At 47.9% G+C, this 17,109-nt stretch overlaps 1 protein-coding gene across 1 annotated transcript in view; it reads left to right on the forward strand.

Annotated features, from left to right (window-relative positions):
- The window catches only part of ITGA9 (integrin subunit alpha 9), a 345,733-nt gene that overhangs the window by 275,098 nt on the left and 53,526 nt on the right, over window positions 1-17,109 (forward strand). The window contains exons 21-23 of the mRNA XM_061196493.1: window positions 3,665-3,754; window positions 5,869-5,977; window positions 11,324-11,431. Coding sequence (XP_061052476.1) covers window positions 3,665-3,754; window positions 5,869-5,977; window positions 11,324-11,431 — 307 coding nt within the window. The remainder of the gene's footprint in view (window positions 1-3,664; window positions 3,755-5,868; window positions 5,978-11,323; window positions 11,432-17,109) is intronic.

A 17,109-nucleotide genomic window follows, 5' to 3' on the forward strand; every position in this document is an offset into this window, starting at 1 on the left:
CATATTGCAGTAGGACATGCAAACCAGATGGAAATAAGAACCACAGTGAATGTTAAAATACAGCCCAGCAGTCCCCCAACTCCTGCACAACTTTCCAGTGCAGCATGGCTCCCGCTGTCTGTCAGGGTAGCATTGCCACAGGAATAATAGCATTTCAACACAGATGACAATTGTCTGAGCTTGCCAGCTCTGAAATCATGCAAGACGTGATTATTTTTTAGTCACACTATTTTCAATATCACATCATTCACGTTTACATAAAGCATGGCTGTGATCTAATAGAAACACATGCAAAGCATAGAGAAGGTAGACTTTGTTCCCACTGCTAGAATCCAGAAGGGCTTCACTGGGGAGGTGGCATTTACACAGAGGAGTCTGGTTTTGGGCTGAAGAAGCCTAGGCACAGTGGTGAGGATGTGCATGGCACGGCCTGCTCTGTCACACCCATGTGACTGGTGGGCATTGAAGTGCGTTGGGGATTCCTGACCATCTCAGAGGAAGGGTGGGGGACATACAGGGCAGTAGAAGGAAGATGAGGCTGAAAGAGGAGATTGGGCTGGGCCACGGAGGGCCTTGAAAGCCTCAACTGCATTCCCCAGACAGTGGGGAGCCACTGAAAGTTTTTGAAGAGGGGAGTGATACAATGCAATGGCTTGCCCACAGAGCACAAGACGGTTGGATTTAATAAAGGGGGGCAGATGCTTATTCCAACCTGAAAATTCTCATTCTCCTGCTGTTTCTAGGATCCACAGAAAACTCACCATTGTTGGGCAGATCTATCAGTGTGCTGTCTGGGTCTCTCAACACCTGGAGCAGCTGATATTCATGGGAAGGAACATTTGGGCAGGAAATATGACATGGAAGAGACTTTTCCTTGTCAAAAAGAGGAAACTCCACCTACTTCCCAATCCCATTTAGGGCTAATCAGAGGTGTCAAAGAAGGGGAGCAAACAACACAATGGCAGAAACTTTATCTACTAGAATCTCATGTCCATAGACCAGTGGTGTTCTGATCTTAGGTGCCCATTGGAATCACCTGGGAGCCTTAAAAACTACCGATGCCTGGTCCACCCTACAGGGATCCTCATCTAATTTGTCTGGGGTGAGATCTGGGCATTGGGATTTTTTTAAAGTTTCATCAAGTGATTACTCTGTATAGTCCTTTACTCTATACTGGGCACATTTTCAGTCAACACACATCTGTTAAGCACCTACTATTTACCAGATGCAGTGCTGGGCATATAAGAAAACGCTAATAACTTAATTAAAGAACATCCCTTTATGTACATTAATATTTCTATATAGCATTAGGGAACACCTCGTACTGGTCGCTTAAATAATTAAATATCAGAATCTTCTAATTTCTTGAATCACAGATGTTTAGGAAGCTGTGTTATCTATTAAACTTGCAGCAGAATATCTCAGGCACCCATTTCTCTGCAGACTTTGGTGAAAATCTGGTCTTACTGTCCCAGAGGGCACCCACAGCACTTGATTCCCGACTGTGACGGAAAGATCCTTAAAGCTCCTTATCTTGAAAGCCACAGTTAAAATACCAGTTGTCCTTTTCTTCCCGTCACCACCCTTTGAAGATCTCTTGCCTACTTGTGGATTTAGGAGGACAGAAAGTTGAGACTAAACAGTTTCTCAAGAGCTCCTGTCTCAGCAGCCTGGCTCTGCAGACCATGGGAAGCATCCCAAGTCACGAGCTTGCAGAATAACTGGGGGCCTTTTGATGTTCAGCCTCTTTATCTCAACTTTGCAACTTCACTCAGTCTGGAGCAGTCACCCGATGACAGATGAGACTGTTGGGCCAGAGCTGCCAGCGGCCACAGGTGGCTGGACAAATGGCAGGGCACGGGGTGGCGCTTCCATCAGGAACCAATTACTCAGACCTGGCGGGATGCTGGGTGAGGGGAGGGAGTAGGCCCGGGCGTTGCCATCCTCCCATCCATTCAGGAGTCACCTCTGGTTTGCCCTGAGCAGTGATTGTACAGCTTTTATTGTCCCCCCTGGGAAAGGAAGGGCAAGGAAGTGAGGCCAAGTGGGCACCTGATCCTGCTGCTTCTGTAAACTGTGATGGATTCACCCCATATGCGGAAGACAGATGAGGAGTCAGGGGTCAGAGTCACAGAGCACCATTGTTTCAGAACAATAGGAGAGAGGAGGAGAGGGGATGTGAGCTATTGAAGTATGGTTGCGTTCAGCACTCGCTGGTGGGGAGAGGAAGGCAGTGGGGGCGGAGGGAGGGCAGGGAGCCGGCAGGAACTCTGCCCAGGTTCAGGGAATGATGGGTGGGGAGTGGTCCGGATGAGCTGTGTCCAAACCTCAGTGGGTCTTGGAGACTCTTACGTTCCACCCCTGGAGGGTGAACTTAGCTTTCAACTGGGACCCTGTGTTCACTCTTTGTGGTAGAACCAAGTGTAGGTGCTGGGTTCAGCTCCATGTACCCAGTAGCCATGCTTTTTCCCAAGGTGGTTGCTTCCCTACAATAATGATCACAATTCATATTTGAAATTTCATAAAGTAGTGAAGGGAAACTAGGTCTTCTCTCTCTTCCTTTTCCTCCTCCTCCTCCCTTCCTCTCCTCTTCCTTCCCCCCTCCCTCAATCCCCCAAATCTGGTATCAGGAGAAGGCATCACAGTGGAAAAGCACTGGTTTTGGAGACTGACCTGGTTGCTGTGGGGGCTTGGGGCAAGTTACCTAATCTGTCTGAGCTGCTTCCTACCTGTCAGGGGTGGGTGAGCCCCTCCCTCCGGGGTTGCTCTGAGGACCCAGCTCAGTCATGCTGAGGCGTGTGCCTGGCACATGGTAGCCCTCAACAGCATCAGCCCCCTTGTGTTCACCTTTCCAGAATGACCCTGCAAGACTCCCCATTCTGTGCTTCCTCACCCCGAGGGGGAGGCCCGTATGTGAACCTGCTGGAGCCAGAAGTCCATAACAGGAGCTCCCATGATATTTATCAGGACGGGGTTGGCCAGGACCTCTCTCCTGGGCTTGGTTGTCAGTGGATGATGGGTGATGCCTGTAGATGGAAAATAGCTGCTGAAGTCCAGCAGACCCCTTCCCAGCTGCAGTGCCCTAACCTTGCTGGTCCATTATTCATGGAGCAAGCCTTGCAGAAGCAGCACACACTGTTGGTGCCCACCCATAACCTCTCAGCACTCACCTCCACCACGCACGCACTGGACAGCTCCCAGCTCCCAGCACCTGCCCCTCTGCCTGAGGCTTTTTCTGGCCACACACCCCCAACCTGTGCACATAGGGCAGGTGCCAGGGATTTAATGCCCCCTCCCCGCCCCCCAGCAGGCCTCAGGAGTCAGTGGATCGGCCCCCATGGCCTCAGTTAGGGAGACTGGGGTTGGTGCTCCACGCTGCCTCCCAGAGTTCCCCAGCCAGACCGAGCCCAGCTGCCCACAGCCCTGACCTCCTGGATCACATGCCCTGATTGCCTGCCTTCCTTCCTGTCTCCCTTCTCCACTCCCCACTCATGTCTTTGTGGGGGGAATACAACTGAGACCATAGGGCACTGGGATGCCATACAGGGACGAAAAACAGAGCTGAGGGTAAAAAGGTGCAGAACGGAGACCTGTTGCAGGGAGGGGAGACGCCCGCTGTGGGCGGGCTGTGCTGACCAGTGTCCCCTCCTCTCTCCCTGCACAGCGGCAACATGGAGCGCTCTGAGTCCCTGCACGACAACACCCTCACGCTGACGGTGCCGCTGATGCACGAGGTGGACACATCCATCACTGGGTGAGTAGCCGGGACACAGGTCTGCCTGGAGCGGAACCCTGTGCTTCTCTTATGTTTGCTTGTGTAGCCAGGAGCCAGCAGCCCTGCCACTTCCGCTTCTGCCCAGCTTTGAAATGCAGGATGAAGCTTTAGCTGCAGTGACTCGTGTCCTCCTCCCCGATTTTCTCCTCTTTCCCAGCTACCCACCCACCTGGTAGGTAACACAGGAAGTGTGATGACAAATATAAGCCCCATAATTTCTTTGAATATTCTGTACATCTTTACATGCATCTCTTCCCAGTGCCCACCCCTCCAGAGTGTCATAGGATAGGAGGCAGCTTGATTCCTGAGATTAAAATCTTAGCCAAAGGCTCCTGGGCCAGAGGTTACGGCCAGATGCGTCCCAGTGCCCTGGCTGGCTCCCAGGAAGCCTGGGCTGCTTTCTGATTAGCCTCGAGTCACCGCTGACTTTGCGTGTTTCCGACCCTTCTGCAGAGCCAGCAGGCAGGGCCGATCACAGCAGGCACACCATCTGCCTGGCTGCAGTCCTTGGCCACTCAATGCTGCTGGCATCGTTGGAAAGCAGGGCTGCAGGCAGGCACCCAAAACAACCCTGGGTGGTTTTCAGCCAAAACCCAGGCCTGGAAAAATGAGAAGTCAGTTCCTGTTTCCGGCTTCAGAAACAGAGCACATACTTCTTTGATAGTGGAAAAAGGATTTGCACAATTAGTTTAGATCAAATGAGGACCTGTTGAACCCTTGCCCCACAGGCAAGCTGAACTTTCTGGAGGTTCAAAGTTTCTCATTTTTCAGTTTTCAAGTGCTTCTGGGTCCCGGCCTTGGCTGGAAGTAGAAAAGTTAATGCGTTGCAGAAGGAACCATCCCTGCAAAACTCCCCCACTCTGCTGGGTGTCAGGAATGAGTCTCCGGTGGGCGTTCCTGCCTCTTGGCGTTTTTCAGCACGTTCTTTAGAAATGAGGCACTGGTGGAATATATTTGCAAATTAACACAGATTTGCCTCTGTTCATGGCTCTATTTTTAACCCTGTAGTTTATTTACTTGTCTCCTCAGAGACACAGTCAGAATATCCCCAGGACCAAGCCCGTCCTTGGGGGATGAAAGAGAAAACACAGGCTCACTTGATCCCGTTGTCCGGCCCTCAGAGACCTCGTTGTGAGGTGTTAACAGCACCCCCCACCCCCGCCAGCCCCCTCTCCCCCCCACCGCCGATGAAGCCATCAGTTAAACAAACAAGTGAACCGCTGATACTTCCAGGAACATAAAACAGGGCTCATTTAAATGAACCAGCTCTTGCCATTGGGTGGTACTGGGAACTCACTGCATTTCCAAACTAATATACGTTAAGTTGAAAATAGGTGAATTGCTATCCATTCAGACTTGGTACCAAAAGTCTTACATTATTGTGTTTAGGCAAGTGAGCAGCTTCTAGAATCTCCTCTAGAGTCCATTATTTGTCTGGGAATTTAAGTAAGTCTGGCTTTGTCTCATCTTGGGGTTTGTTTTTGCGGGCAACGTTGAAAGCATCACTACAGAATGAACCGGAATTCTTAGTCACATCTTACGTAGCCACTGTTTGAAATCTGAAGAAAAAGGCTATCACTGAGAGGACTCAACTTTTAATACCTAATTCCTAGTAATTTTGGTAGTCGGAAAATCTTTATTTTTTTTAAATGAATTTGTCACAGAGTGGGGCTTAGGATGCCAAATATATAATTCATTTAAATTGTCATAATCTTTTTCAATCCACAAAGTGTTTTTCAAATGACAAAATAGAATGTGTAATTTTATAATCCAGTTTTAAAAAAAAAAACAGAAATCAAAGCTACCATCGTCTTCCTCCTCATTTTAGAAATGTAATCCTGGTACATGTTTGTATACGTAGCTTATTGATTTCACCTAAGATGACAAGACATTACTGGAAATGTCTGTTTAGAAAGCGTAGGTCTGGCTGTGTCCATTTACAGGAGAGGGAAGGAACAGTTCCAGAAGGGAAGTGTTTGGTGGAGGACACTGGGGGGAGCCAGGTTCTAGATTAAATAGGGACAGATGTTTGGGTTCTCAGGATAACAGTGACCCTGGGTTGGGATGACAGATTTCATACTTTCCTCTTTCAGAATCATGTCTCCAACCTCCTTTGTGTACGGCGAGTCTGTGGACGCATCCAACTTCATTCAGCTGGAAGACCTGGAGTGTCATTTCCAGCCTCTCAACGTCACCCTTCAGGTATCCACCCCTGGAGACCTTCTCTGTCACTGGGGACCAATGGAAGGGCCCAAGGGATGTGCCTTCTATGAAAGACAACGAAAGGGCCAGGCTCCTTCCAAGAGAAACTCTTCCCAGCCTGGTTGGCTGGAGCAGTGTGTGTGTGTGTGTGTGTGTGTGTGTGTGTGTGTGTGTTTGTGTTTTCCATAACTACACACAGAATTAATCCCTTTGCTGTGTGGTACTCTGCTGTGTAGACCCCTCTGCTCTTCAGTATTTGGAGGGAGAGCTGCATGAATGCTCTGAATGCTGAGGCCAGGCCAGCATCCCTGCCCAAATGGCCCCAAAGGACCCCTTTCAGTTCTCCATCATTCTTCACATTGTGGACAGGGCAGCCTCAAGGATTTGCCATGTCCCCTTAATCCTGGACTTCTCCACACTGACTCAGCCAGGAGCCCACTCCTCCCACAGAGGGACAGCCTTTCAGAAGTGGGGTTTTACAAGAGCAAAGCAGTGTGAGCGATGGGAACTCCCCCAGGGGAAACATGCTGCTCTCCCAAAGAACAGGGCTGGCTCTTCCATCACATAAGCACTGTGTCCAGCAGGTCCACTCGCTGTGGACTGTGGACACCGTGAAGGACAGCATCCTTCTGGAAGCCAGGGGTGGGCACACTTCTTTTGCAAAGGGCCAAAAGATAAGTATTTAGGCTTCGCAGGCCATCCAGTCTCTGCAGCAACTCTGCAACTCTGCTTCTGTAGCATGGAAGCAACCATAGGCCATGCACAAATGAAACTGTGGCTGTGGACACTGACATTTGAATTTCATATCATTTTCACATATCATGACATGTTCATCTTCTTTTGATTTTTTTTCCCAACCATTTAAAAATATAAAACCATATTAGCTCGCAGGCTGTACAAAAGCAGGTGGCGGGCCAGATCTGGTGTACAGGCCATCATTTGCTGAGCCCTGCTCTAAGTACAGACCCTTCAGGCCAGTGCTGTTCAACAGAAGGGTCTTTGAACATAAAGTCAGAGGGACAGAGCATCATCCAGGCATTCTCCTCAATTGACAAATGCGGGAAATGTAGGCCCAGGGGGTAGAGGACATGCTGCAGGGCACAGAGCTGGGATCAGCCAGGCTGGGGTCAGGACTGGGCGGGCATTGCCTGGACACCCCTGTGTAGCTCAGCACCTGCCAGGATCTGGGGATGAAGTGATGGAGACAGTGTACCGTAATCCACATCCCACATCTCTCCAGCTCTAGCTCCCGAAGCCCTCCCCTGCCTCTCCTCCATCCTTCCCCACGGAGAAGATAGTTTCCCGGTCTGGCATCTGCTGCTATGGCCAAATAATTATTTTTTTTTTCCCCGGTGGCCACTCCTAGGTGGACCAAGGGGATGACAAATAAAGATGGGGTGAGGGTCCAGAGAGGGAGGCGGTAAAATATTTGTGGTCTCTCACAAACAATGGTCTTCCTTTCTCCAAAGCATTCTCCCAGGCAAGAGGCCTCTGAAGCCATGATGGATAGCACACATCCCAGCTCAGAGAGGAGGCGCCTGCCGGCCAGCTAAGCCCCAGCTGTCACACTCTATGTTTGATTTACAGGGAAAAAGGGAAAGATGAGGTTAGCCTTGCTTTTGAGAGCTTAGAGTGATTGCTGGGAATAGGGCCTCAGTGGTTCTGAATTGCTTCTCAGAATTAGTTTCTTTTTCTCCATTGCTTTTTTGTAATTGGATAGAAAACAGATAAAGGCCAGATGGAGTTATTTCATTTTACTTAAATCATTTTAATTTTAATTACTTACAAATTAAGTAAGTTTAGTTACTTAAACTAAACTTTTGGAGGTGTCTTACAATAAAATATACCGTCAAAAACATTATTGAGAAGGGTTCAAATGACACACATCATGTAATGAAAAGGGTATATGCAGAAATTAACACAACACTGTAAAGTAACTATACTTCAGTAAAATAAAAAATTTTTTTTAAAAGAGGGTATAGATGTTGAAAGGAGAAGACAAAAAAGAATAACAACTATACAAAAACATATTCAAAAGATATACAAAATGTTCTTTTCCCCCTCTTTAAAAAAAGAAAGAAAGAAATCTGAGGGCATGTGGTTACATCATGTTTCTCTGAATGCATTTTTGCAGGGAGCTTAAAGTTTCGTATTCAGGCAAAGAGCTGTCTTCTTGTATCCTGACGTAGATACAGGCTGGGGAATAGGGGCGCCAGAAATGAGTGATTGGCATGACCCTTAGATTCTCCTCGTGATTATCAGTTGCCTGAGGAAGTACATAGCATTCCGTTCAGGATTAAGAAAGTTGGCTGGGTCTGAAAGATAGATAGTGTGTGTCATTGATTGGAAGGAAATCCTCTTGTGTTAGCAAAGCTGACGGTTTCCTTGAGAATTCTCTGACGACTAATTTTCTGGTATAACTGTCATTATTCTGACCATCCTGCAGGAAAGCCACTGACCAGGTTGATGGTGATAGTGACCCCCAGAAAAAGGTAGAGATAGTGGGGGAGAATGGGGTCAGGGATATGGATAAAATTCTATGTTTCCTTATTCTGGCAACATCCTTCCTGAAGAAAAGCACAAGTCTTTCCATATAAAGATATTTTTTCTGTGTCTTTTCAAAGCTAATATTCAACAAGCTGCGTCATTGTTTAAAGACTCCACTGCAAATGCTGATGGAAGAAAGGCAGAGATATTAGTCTTGGACCTGGTTTCAAAGTTTCATCAGAGTTTTCTTAACAGAGACGTAATAATTTGTTGACCATTGATAGTTGGCTGGTTTTTTTTTTTTTGCCTCATCAGTCATTTCCCTCACCTGAAAAATGATGAAAAATAATACAGATGTTACACAAGAACATTTGCAGAGAGTCAGACATTAAGACATTTGTTAAAAATAAATAAATAAGGTAATGTAAGCTCTCCCATCCGTCTGGTTTTGATGGATGAAATCATGCAAAACAAAATCATAATCTTCTTTTCTTCCCCCCACTTGTGCTTTATTTGGGATTTCCCAGACAGGTCAATAGGTTTCTCTTCAATTCTGTGCTCTCACGTTTCACTTCAAATTAGCTATTTCCATCGTGGTTGGATATTCCTTCCTTTTCTTGTGCCTTAGGGTTGTTGTTATGGGTGAATTGTGCTCTTTCTGAATCAAGAGTTGCCAACAACTGCTCATCCACTCAACCATTTTTTGTGTCTGTTCTCTGAAGCAGAACTCACTATTGCAAAAAACGAAAACATGCTTTTCTAGGGAAGAGCTTGCTGGAGCTTGATCCTTACACGTTCTGTCAAGTGTGAAGACCCGGTGACTTGTCCAGCCCGTCTCCTGGCTCTGCCCTTCTGACCTCAGCTTCACAGATGCCCTGAATCCCTGAATTCTCTGTCTAGTCCCCAGGCCACCAAGCAGTGTTTCATTTCTTCCTCTCTCTTGCTCCTACCCATCTTTTTTTTTAAAAAATAATATCTCATATACATTATTGATACTATGTATAAAATAGACAACTGATGGGAACCTACTGTGTAGCACAGGGAACTCTACCTAATGCACTGTGGTAACCTAAATGGGAGGGAAGTCCAAAAGGGAGGGGTCATCTGTATGTGTATGGCTGATTCATTTTGTTGTGCAGTGGAGGCTAGCACAACATTGTAAAGCAACCATACTCCAATAAAAATTAATTTTAAAAAATAACAACATCTTTGAGACACATACCTTAGAGTTTACCTGTTTAAAGTGTTCAAGGCAATGACTTTTTCCACAATTCTGTTTATACAGAATTGTGCAACTGTCACCATAATCTAATTTTAGAACATTTTCATCACCCAAAAAGAAACTCCATACCCATTAGCAGTCATTCCGTATATTAGTCTCCTGTTGCTGCTATAACAAATTACTGTGAACTTTATACCAAATTTATTATCTTACAGTTCTGGAGGACAGAAGCCTGAAAGGGTTTCATTGGGCTAAAAGCAAGGTGTCAGCAGGGCTGCGTTCCTTTCTGGAGGTTCTAGGGAAGAATCTGTTTTCTTACCTTTTCCAGCTTCTAGAGGCTGCCGCATTCTTTGGCTCATGGCCCCCTTCATCTTCAAAGCCAACAATAGCCAGTTGGATCTCTTTCACAATACATCTCCCTGATTCTGACTCTGTCTCCCACTTCCCTATATAAGGACCCTTGCCATTACATTGCACCCACCTGGATAATCCAAGATCATCTCTCGATTTTAAAGTCAGCTGACTAGCAACCTGAAATCCCCCTTGCCATGTGATATACTCAGTTTCCACGGATTAGGACATGGACATCTTTGGGAAACCATTCTTCTACCTGCCACACTCCTCATTCCCCCTTCCCCCCAGCCCTAGGCAACCACTAATCTACTTTCTATCTCTACACATCTACCCATCTCTTTTACTCTCCTTCATCTTCCATTTCTTCCTTCAGTTTCATGTTCAGCCTTTGCTCCATCTCCTTTCCTGTATCGGTCTTTTTGTGGCCGCCATCTTTTCTCTCATTTCTCAGGAGATAATGGGCTGCTGGAAACAGAAAATAGGGAGGACTGTGGTGGGAATGAGAGGGGTAAAGTTTACAGGACCAAATGCTGGGACAGAAAAGAGGTGCACAGGTGTCATCAAACAGTATTAGCAAGTGATAAGCTGTAAGTTATGGAGAAACCAAACCAGCTAGATAGTATAGTAAAAACAGCCCTTTCTGTAAGTTAGGTCATTTGGTTTGGGGACAACCCACTTTTTCTTTGAGGGTCTCAGTTACCTCAAACTGTAAAAGGAAAGGCGTTGGACCAGATAAGTGGTTCTTGAAGTATGTTTCCTGGGCCAGCAACATCAGCATCTCCTGGGAACTCATTAGAAATGCAAATCCTTTAGCCTCCACCCACCCCCTCCCAACCAGACCTACAACTGCAGAAACTCTGGACATGACCTTGCCCCAATCTATGTTTTGACAAGCCCATCTGGTTATTCTGATATGTGTTAAAGTTTGAGAAATACTGGTCTAGATTATTTCTGAATCCCCACCAAGTGTAATAGTCTATGAGTAAATTTCCAGGTGTGTAAAAAGAAATATAATTTTTAGCTGGAAGAATACAAGAAAATGCTAAAGGGTAAGAAGGTAATTTGAAGGTTTGGGGATGTTAAATGCATATTCGAAAAATTTCTATTTCATTGAAATCTCTCATCATTTGATATTTCACTTCACTTCAAGTCATGACCTTCTGTATCCTAAACCCTAGTATCTCTGTGTATCATTTCAAAGGATTTTAGAGTATATATTGCAGGACGTGAAATGAAGATCTCTATTTCTATTAAAACTTGCCGTGTGTGTCTCACACCCACAGGTCTATAACACTGGGCCAAGCACCCTTCCTGGGTCATCTGTCAGCATCTCTTTCCCCAGTCGCCTGTCACCTGGAGGAGCTGAGATGTTTCATGTGCAGGAGATGGTGGTGAGTTCTCATTTGTTTTCACACTTGCTTTCAGGCTCAAGCCAGCCCATTCACATTTTGTATTCCACCCAAGAGCCCAGAAAGGTTAACTCATTCTACCTTTGGAAACATACCTGGAGAAGCCAGGAGACCTGCAACACCTGAATTTCTACATTGAGACAGCTTGGTTCATGCCATGAGAAGACCTCTTTGGGGATGGGCAAGCGTCAGTTATGAACCTGACTTCTGGGATGGACTTTACTGGCTCTGGGAACCGCCAGCGACTGTCTGTAGTCTTGTGCGTATCTGAATGTGTTTTTCTAAGGGGAAGATCCCCAGCACTCATAAAGATTCTCATAGGACCACTGATGCCTGGAGGGTGAAGGATTTGTTTATAAGACAGAAGTGTAGGTTGAAACTCAAGTTCATGTGCAGAATATGCCATTCAACTTGATCCTAAGTCAGCTGTAGATGATTTTCTCTCAACTAGGATATGATCGTTCCGCCCACCTCCTTGGCTTCTAGGACATCACATTCCCTTGGCTTCTCCTTTCTCACTGGTTTTCTCCTCATCTCCCCAACTTCTACAGGGCCCAGGGTCTCTTTTTTACCACCCTTAATCTTAGAGATCTCCCCCAGACTCATGGCTTTATATTCAGTCTGTGCTGATGACACCAGATGTTTCTCTCTCCAGCCCAGATCTCTCCCATGAATCCCAGACTTTGACAGTTAACTACCTTCAGGCCATCTCTACCTGGATGCCTAACAGGAATCTCAGTCTTCTGCACAGCTGAACTCTCAACAGTACCCCTCCAAACCTGCTTCCCCCCACGACCTTCTGCATCTCAGCAAACAGCTACTCAGTCCTTCCAATTGCTTGAGTCACCCTTGATGCCTTTTCCCCACAATTCACATCTGATCTGTCAGAAAATCTGATGTCTCTGCCTTCTCAACAAATCAGAATGTTACCGCTTTTGACCCTTCTACTGCCAGCACCCTGGCCCAAGGCACTGTCATCTGTCATCTGGGTTATTGCAGTGGCCCCCTCACTCGGGTCCCTGCTCCTGCCTTGGCACCCCTGCCATCTGTTCTTGCCCCAGCGGCAGAGCCAGCCTTCCAAAATCTAAGTCAGGTCATGTCATCCTCTGCTCAAAACCCTCCAGTGGCTCACTTACCCCGCAGATCCTTCCAGCACCTCAGCCAACCTCACAGTCTGTCTCCTGCCCCCTCTGACCTCTCCTCCTCCTCCTCCTCTTCGCCACTCTCTCTACTGCAGTCATCCTGCCTCCTTGCTGGCCCTAGAGCATGGCAGATACTCTCCCACCTCCTGAATTTTGCACTGGATCTTCCCTCTACCCAGCACGCCCTCCCCCAGAGAGCCACGTGACCTCCGCCCTCACATCCTCCCGGTGCTTACTCAGATATCACCTCCTCAAAGAGGCCCTCCCTGACCAGCCTTTGTCCCAGCACCCCTCACCCCCTTTTCCTGCTTGTATTTCACCATCACCCTCATCACCAGCTGACATACCATGTATTTCCCTATTTGACCAGATTTTCTGCCTCCTCCTGGCCCCATACAATATAAGGACGGGGATTTCTGTCTGCTCATTGCTGTATTTCCAGGGCCTCCTATATGCAATGCTTGGCATATATTATATGCTCAATCAATATTTGATATTGGACTGAAAGAAAAAACCCACAGTATAAAACAAAAGAAAGAGTCGTTTACTCTTTCTACATGAATTCAGGAAAAGTTTCATGCTGATAAAAATCGCCTCAGTGTGCCTGAGAGTCTGGAGTGGCTGGGCGTGAGGGTGACCCTTCCTGGGAGGGAGGGTGTGTGATGGTTGAGAGAGTCACTACATAAGGAGAGAGAGTGTGGTCCACGTTGAGGGCACCACTGAATTGTTCCTCTTGCACGGGCACATGAGGGACAGCTAGCCAGACAAAGGGACAGTCTCTCCATGGATAGCTTGAAAATCAGGGCAGCAAGACCCATGGCATGTGACACATCTGAGCGCACAGGAGGCTCCGAAAGCATCATGTGATGGCAATGATGGTTTCCCGCATTGCTGTCTTCTTGGGTCACGTGGGCTGAAACCCTGGACCACGGGAAATGTTGAACGCAGAACACGTGCCCCTCCTGGCTTGCCTGCTTGGCCATCCCCACCGCTCACGGTATTCCATTCCTGCTCCACAAAGTGCCCGTGCCTGGGCGCTCTGCTGAAACAGCGGTAGAAAAGCCCCCGGTGTTCTGCACCTACAGCTACCACGGTTTGAGCTTAACGTGAGGTTCCTGCCACCCACGTGCTCCCATCTGCCCCCTTACATAATGTTCATCTCACCAGCCACTCCACCTTGTCCCCACAGCTAGGGATGCTCTCCTCACAGAGCATGTTCTATGAGCTGTTCACATAAACATCTCTAATGTTGTAGAGAAAAATGCTCCCCCATGGACAAAATTATTTATTGAGCAAAACAGGAAATGTAAGTCACTCGGATTCTGAAAGTATCTCAGCACCAAGTCCACCCCCTTTTCTCTTTACTGATCATCAGACCGAGCAGGAGCCACTCAAAAGGACTTTGGGACGTGTTTATAAATAGCTGGCTTGGCGGGAAGGCATGAGAAGTGGTTTTTCTGACGATTTGCAGAACTGCCTGACTGATCATCCAGCTGAGTGGACTCTTGAAAACCCAAGTGCTGTGAGCTGCCTGCATTCCGTTCTCTGAGTTCTCAGAAGCAGACCCTTTGGATTTTCAAAACGGTACTGAGAATTTTCAAAAGTATGTAACAGAATTCTCAAGGACGGCCAAGCCTTTGCTTGGATACACCAGCCCGTATTCAGAGGCCCTTGGCGTTTGTGTGGTATGGAAAATCAAGCTCACTGGCAAATTCTCACTAAGCAAGTAGTGAAGCACTGTGTTCTCATGGACAGTCGTCACCGGAGACCAGAGTGATGATGAGACTAGAAACGTAAAAGCCAGTGCATGATGGATGCAGTGATGAGGCAAGAGTCCCAGGTACTGTTTCAGAGGCTGGTGGGCAGCACAACCTCTACCCTAAAGCCCACAGGGCTGAGAGCAAGGGCGTCCTGCAGCTCAGCCAGGTTCCCAGCCTCGGCCCCTCCCTTGCTCAGCAGCGCCCGAGAATGCCTACTGGGGCAGGTCATACAGCTCGCGACGTCCTCCACTCTGGCCTTTCGGGACTTTGAATAGAGTGGGGCTCTTGTTCTGGGCATTTGGGTGGTTTGGTGCAAGTCAGACTCACTCCTATTAGGAGAAACCAGTACTCCTTCCCTGTATTACACTAGGAGAGGCCCCTAAGGCCTGGTGGCATCCCCCCGTACCCCACCCTCAGCCACCACCATCCCCAAGTCTTGGACAGGCCCCTGGGCAGCCAGGAGCCAGCTACCTCCTCAGCCAGCTGAAGCCCAGGAGCAGAGAGCAGGCATTGAGAGAGGACATATCTGTCATCCCTCCCCACACACCACGGGACCCTCAGATTGTTTCTCTCCCTTCAACAGTGCCCGTGGTATCCATCATCTGTATAGATTGCTGAGGGTGGGCATGCTGGCTGACCCCACGGGTCTGAGCTATCACCCCACCTAAGGCCCCGACTCTGCAACACAGTTTTCTAACTGTTGGTTCAGAATTCATTCAGAAGTGTCTGGGGCTGCAGCCAGGGTCCCTGGACAGGACAGACCTGCCTCTACGTTTCACCAGAGAGTCTTTTGTTCTCCTGAAGTGTTTTTTGAGGTCAAGCTGCCTGTGAGTGAAGAGTGCCTTTGCTCACGTGGGAGAGATTAGTATAGGAAGCCTAGTGCAGTGGGACTCCTTTCTGTGTCCACCCAGCTGAGGTTCCTGATCTCCTTCCCTCAGAGCAAGTGTTCCAAGCCCCACCACCCTGCTTGTGTTTTATTTAGAAACAGCCTTGGTGGTGGCCTGAGGAACGACCTGCAGTTTCCATTGCGTGCCACCCACTGGGGTTGTGCCGAGTCCTGTGGGGACGCTCGACTCCCCACAGCACAGCCAAAGCATGGGCAGGCCACCACGACCCTAGAGACCATCAGGAGGCCTAGTGGAAGGACCATGAAAATAACAGAGAGAGTGAGAGAGGGGAAGAATGACAGACTTCTCCGGCCCATCTAAAATAAGAATCATCACAGGGACTTCCCTGGCGGTCCAGTGGTTAAGACTCCGCACTTCCACTGCAGGGGGCCCGGGTTCGATCCCTGGTTGGGGAACTAAGATCCCACATGCCGCGCGGTGCGGCCGAAAAATAAATAAATAAATAAAATAAAGATGAATAACTAAAAGTTATAGCAGAGTAGACATTTCCCCCAGAGGTACAGTGCATGTTGATAGTTGAAGTGATAAAAATCACAAGTGCTAGATCATCCTTGATTTATTCTGCAAACACTGGCAAAGAAAGCACCAATGATGTTCCAGGCTCTACTAAGAGGAATAAATCACGTAACACTGGCAGAAATTCAGTCTAGCAGGAGGCAGATCTGTGAAATGTAACTGCAGTGCCATGTACCAAATGCAGTCATGGAGGCACGCCCAGACCCAGGGATGTACAGAGGTATGGACCCCACCCTGGGGAGGGGACAGCAAATGCTTCACGAAGCAGGCTTTTGGAGTCAGGGCTTAGCGGATGTGTAGACGTTCACCAGGAGAACACGTGATGAGAACATTCCAGACAGAGGGAGTGGTCAGCGTGTGTAGGAGTACAGTGGAGGCCCTACCTGGTTCTCCATTCTCTCTGCCCACCTCCTATACATACAGGCAAAGGTGACTGTTCTCTACGCCTTCTGCAGGGTGTACAGCAGATGGATTTCTTGGCAGTGTGACAGGGAGTGCTAAACCACTATCATTTCCCGTGACAGTTGGTGAGGTTCTGGGGTGCATCATTCATTCTGGGGTGCATCATCTGTGTTTGCTCATGGACCCGCACCTTCATTTCTCTTGACTTAGGATTGGGGAAGGCCAGGCGCCCTGCTCCCCGAGGCTAAGCACATGTCGTGGACGTTGCTGGCAAATGATCAGGCTGCTGCAGGGGAGAGTGGCTTCTGTGGGCCTGACTACCCGTGTGAGACAAGCCATAGGCACTTGCTCCTGAGAGAAGGTTCCTGTTTGGATTGAGGATACAGCTTCTCTCACACAGCTTGATAGGAACCTGCCTGGAAAATGTAACGACCTCACTTTGTTGTGGGCCTGCTGCAGAGATGGGCCTTTTAGCAGAGCCCCTGAGCACAGGCCTAAGAGAGGGCCAAGGTAGCACATATGTCACAAGCTTTATGGCTCATGAAGACAAGACCTTTTGAACTTGGGTGGGATCCTGCTCCAAACTTAAGTTTACTCACAGGGGATGAAGGTTCAGGGGAAAGGATGGGAGGTCGTCTCAGGACTCAAGCTTTAGGTGTTGACACTGAAAACCTGTCTGTGAGCAACTTTCTAACACTGGAGAAGGAGGCTTAGGGGTTTGACTTCTAATAATATGCAGGAAGAAAAAAGTTATAAATGACTTACAGAGAGCGAAGGGCTGGAACTTTATTCCAGGTGAAAGTCCTGGGTCTTTTAAAAAACTCTAAGAGTAATCTAGAAGAAACATGAAATAAATACCATACCCTTCTTTCTTCCTTCTGCAAAACTATCTGAAAAGGTTTACCTCTCTGGTTTGTTCTGTCCCTACTATT

Source organism: Eubalaena glacialis, chromosome 7 (genome assembly GCF_028564815.1).
Source record: "Eubalaena glacialis isolate mEubGla1 chromosome 7, mEubGla1.1.hap2.+ XY, whole genome shotgun sequence".
NCBI lineage: Eukaryota > Metazoa > Chordata > Mammalia > Artiodactyla > Balaenidae > Eubalaena > Eubalaena glacialis.